General features: G+C 37.9%; 1 protein-coding gene across 1 annotated transcript in view; it reads left to right on the top strand.

Annotated features, from left to right (window-relative positions):
* Nucleotides 1-4300, top strand: part of DCTN1-p150 (dynactin subunit 1) — a 10514-nt gene that overhangs the window by 5247 nt on the left and 967 nt on the right. Inside the window, 15 exon segments of the mRNA XM_018455478.1 lie at nucleotides 1-78; nucleotides 183-320; nucleotides 428-667; nucleotides 756-1007; nucleotides 1079-1195; nucleotides 1279-1522; nucleotides 1610-1892; nucleotides 2110-2534; nucleotides 2609-2845; nucleotides 2934-3228; nucleotides 3307-3502; nucleotides 3577-3939; nucleotides 4033-4164; nucleotides 4255-4297; nucleotide 4300. The exon segment at nucleotide 4300 is cut by the window's right edge and continues 967 nt beyond it. Coding sequence (XP_018310980.1) covers nucleotides 1-78; nucleotides 183-320; nucleotides 428-667; nucleotides 756-1007; nucleotides 1079-1195; nucleotides 1279-1522; nucleotides 1610-1892; nucleotides 2110-2534; nucleotides 2609-2845; nucleotides 2934-3228; nucleotides 3307-3502; nucleotides 3577-3939; nucleotides 4033-4164; nucleotides 4255-4297; nucleotide 4300 — 3044 coding nt within the window.

Genomic DNA, 4300 nt, shown 5'->3' with positions numbered 1-4300 from the left:
GCAGCAGCTGCAACCTTAGTAGAAGAAAAATTGTCACACTTGCAACTTGTGCAAGAAAATGATAATTTAAAATCTCAGGTAAATTTCATTTACAATTTCAATCTTTTTTTACTATTCCCTCGTATAAAATTATTTATCTCGTTATGTAAAATTATGATGTACATACATATACAATATTGTAGGTACGTGATCTTACTGAGAAAGTAGAAACGCTGCGTGTAAAACGAATGCAAGACAAGGAAAGGATAAAAGATTTCGAAAAAACGAAACTTCAAGTTGAACAGCTTCTTGAATTTAAGGCCAAAGTCATGGAAAGTCAAGTGAGTATATATAATAGATAGAGATATGATAAAGATCTTCATTTAACGAGTTTTACTTTTTTAATTTTCAAAAATAAATTTTTTAATTTCTATTTATGTTATCAAAGGCAAGCCTTCAAAGAGAACTTCAACGAGCTCGGCAAGAAGCCAGAGAAGCTCATGTAGCAAGGGAACAATATCAAGAAGAAATGTCTGATCTTGCAGAAACAGTAGAAATGGCTACATTAGATAAAGAAATGGCAGAAGAGAAGGCTGAAACTCTCCAAATCGAGTTAGAGCAACTTAAGGAAAAATTGGAGGAACAAACATTAGATCTAGAGATATTACGCACAGAAATGTCTGAACGGGTATAATATTTCATCTAATTTTTATAAAGTTTTTGTATCTTTCTTATTTGGTATATGTTTAAATGACATTATTATTTTTACAAATTAGGCAGCCGGCGGTGGATCAACTACAGGAACTTCGAGTTACGAAGTAAAGCAATTGGAACAACAAAATAATAGGTTGCGTGAAACGCTTGTGAAAATGCGCGATTTATCGGCACACGAGAAACACGAATTTCAAAAATTGCAAAAGGATATGGATCAGAAAAAATCTGAGATCTTGGAATTAGGTCGCACGAAAGAGAAGTTGTCAGCGCGGGTCGAAGAAATGGAACATCAGATAGCAGATCTACAGGAACAAGTACATATTATTTGTATGATTTGTAATAACATTAATTTGTATACATTTATATACTTAAACATTTTTTTTAGGTTGATGCTGCATTAGGAGCCGAAGAAATGGTCGAAGTGTTAGGCGAGAGGAAAATGGCGTTGGAGGAAAAAGTGGCTGAACTGGAAGAGGCTGTTGCAGATTTGGAGGCTCTACAGGTACGTAGTCCCTATACTTTACATTGCAAGAAATGTATATAATCTATAATGTATAATCAATAATATACTACAAATCTATTCAGGATATGTCGGATCAATTGGCCGAATCGTCTAAAGAATTAGAGCTAGAACTTCGCGAGGAATTGGATCTTGCACTTGGAGCAGCGCGCGATGCCCAACGACATCGGGACGCCGCGCTGGAGACGTTGGCGGATCGTGAATTAACCATTACGAAGTTCCGTGAACTTACGCATCAGTTGCAGGAACAATGTTTGCAGTTGCAGCAACGAGTTCAGTCGACGGAATCTACCAAGACTAACGTTCGAGGTAAAATAGAAAATATAGGCTAGAAATATATAAAATTTTATTGATTAAGTTATATTTTTATGAGTTCTTATATCATTTACGGTTTAGGTGCGGACCAACAACTCGCGGAAATATTAGACTTCCAGAAGACGTTCGCTGAGACCCGAGCGCAAACCAAAGCGGTCGATCTTGAATTGCGTCGCTTAGACGCCGAGGAGGCGCGAAACCATGTGTGCTATTTGCTGTCCTTCATGCCTCCTGCATTTTTGATTCGCGGTGGAGATCATGACGCGATATTGACGCTCTTATTAATACCGAGGATGACACAAAAAACGGAGATATTGATTTCGCAAGTTCGAGAAAAGTACAGATCGATTGAAAAGATAGACAGGTACTACTAATCTTATTTTCGCGCAAGCTGTATTTAGAACAGTGCTGGGATTTAGTTGCACATTTTGGCCGATTTTCAGCTTGGTTCCTGATCGGCATTTAGGCTGAGCGCGGATTGATGAAGAAAGGGGCAGAAATCAAGCTGAAAATCGGCCGAAATGTGCAACTAAATTCCAGCACTGATTTAGAATATTTGTACAATATTTTTTTTATTACAGAACTTCTATAGTGAGAGGTCATTCGGTAGCGCAATATTCGTTCAGGTCTCGTTTGTGCTCGCATATGTATGCTTTACAAACCACCTTGGGTTGCTTTGAGTCAGCTTTAAACTCGTGCAATTCGGAAATGTTACTTAAAGCGGGAGCGGCTTATCCGGAAATGGCGGCGCAGGAAAAATCCTTGGACTCACTGATAGAGCTGGCTAAGAGAGATCAGTTGGACGAGAATTTGCCGATGGACGCAATCGAGAAATGTTGCGGATACTTCGCCACAATGTTCTCCGTGCTCTTCGGCGAAAGTATAGCTGTCAATCAGTCACGCTTAATCGTGAATGGTACGAGAACTTTGGGCAATACATGCGATGCCATAGCTACTGATGCTGCGGCAATCAAAGTATTGATACAAGGAGAGGGTGCTGATATAGGTACGTAATATTTGGTTAATTAAAATTGACTTATGTTGTAAATATTACTATAGCGCACATTCTTCATATTTAAGGTAAACTTTGTCAGCATGTTGAAACGACATGCGAGGTGATTCAGCAGCATTTGAAATCGGCTAGGAGACGAGTACCACGTGATCACGCTGGTCCAGCATTTTCCGTAGGCGCCAATTTAGGATTAGATAAAGATTGCAACGAACAATTTTCTACATGTTATCAACACGGTGTGAAGATTACGAAGACACTTCAGTATCTATTGAAGAGTGCCTTGCATGCTATTACCGAAAATGGTGGTAGGTTTTTTTTTTACATAGACTTTCTCGGAAAATCTATTTTTGTAATATTTTTAGAAGTGAATTCAATTTTTTATAAATTCTTCAGATTTAGACACGGGATTACCGGCCGATAAATTGAAGGAAATGGCTGCAACATCCAGCGAAAGAGTATACGATACAGAAGATTTGGGTCCTGTAGCTACTATCAAGGCTAGTTTAACGGTTATACAGCAACTAGCGGCAAATCTGGCGCAGAAAATGGCCGAGTGTGAAAACGAATTAGCTATAAGTGGACAAACACAAAGTCAGCAGCAATCTAAGGAGAGCGAGCAAATAACGCCAATTGTGGCTAGAGCGAATTCTGTTAGGAAGGAGTCAGAAGAAACGAAAATACTCAGCAGGTACGTACATTTCCATTGGCTTTATATAATTACCATTTCAAGATTTTTTGAGATAATTTTTTAACATTTTCAAATTAGGAAACTCGAAGCAAGGGACAGTGATATACGCGAGGCGAGATTAGCTTTACGAGAGAAGCAAGAAGAATTATCTGAAATGACACTGCGGAAGGAGTTGGCTGAGAAGCGTTTTGCGACGCAACAGCATGAACACGAAATGAATGTCGAGAAGTTGAAGAGAAAATTAGAAGAGGCGCAAAATCAATTAAAACGCAAGGTATCTCTTTTCCTACTATCATGTATCGCAACCTTATATTTCTTTATCGATTTCTTCATATTTTTATTTGATAGGAAAAAGAATTCGAAGAAACAATGGACCACCTTCAAACCGATATCGACAGCTTAGAAACAGAGAAGGGACAATTGAAGGAAAAACTGAAGTCGATTGGCAAGAAAACGATATCAGTATCTGGTACAGACAGCATGATGGGAAGCACTTCGATAACGAGTACTTTGGACAATAAATATTATGTACAGGAGATAAACGCTCTCAAGCAAGCTTTGAATAATGAGCACCAGCAAAAGAAGAAGATAATGTGCGCTGTTTTGCGTCAAAAGTTAGATAGTTTGGAACCGTTGCCATCGCCGACGAATCTTAAATCTCTGGATACAAAAATTCAAGAATTGCGAAAAAAGACTACTGATCTCGTTAAGGTAATTAATTATAGTTTGATAATCATTGTTGATTATTATTACACCCAAATATTCTCCTATATATACATATGAATACATTTATTCACATTTAAGGATGTGGAAAAGACTTTGGTATATCCAACAGTTCCCGATTTAAGGCGCAAAGTGCCCGAAATATCTTATCATTATTTATTGGAACGTCAAAGGAACATTATGCAATTGAAAGAACGAGTTGACGAGCTAGTGGTAAGTGCAGATAAAGAATAAATAAATAACAGTGCAAAAATTAAAAAAAATGCAATGTAAATTACTGAAAGTACAAAATATATTTGTCAGGCTCAAGTACGTCGCGAGGCTATCAAACGTACACCGGGAGGAAGAG

Source organism: Mycetomoellerius zeteki, unplaced genomic scaffold (genome assembly GCF_001594055.1).
Source record: "Mycetomoellerius zeteki isolate Tzet28-1 unplaced genomic scaffold, Tzet1.0 scaffold481, whole genome shotgun sequence".
NCBI lineage: Eukaryota > Metazoa > Arthropoda > Insecta > Hymenoptera > Formicidae > Mycetomoellerius > Mycetomoellerius zeteki.
The sequence above is the reverse complement of the archived record's forward strand: the minus strand, read 5'-3'. Positions and strand labels throughout refer to the sequence as shown.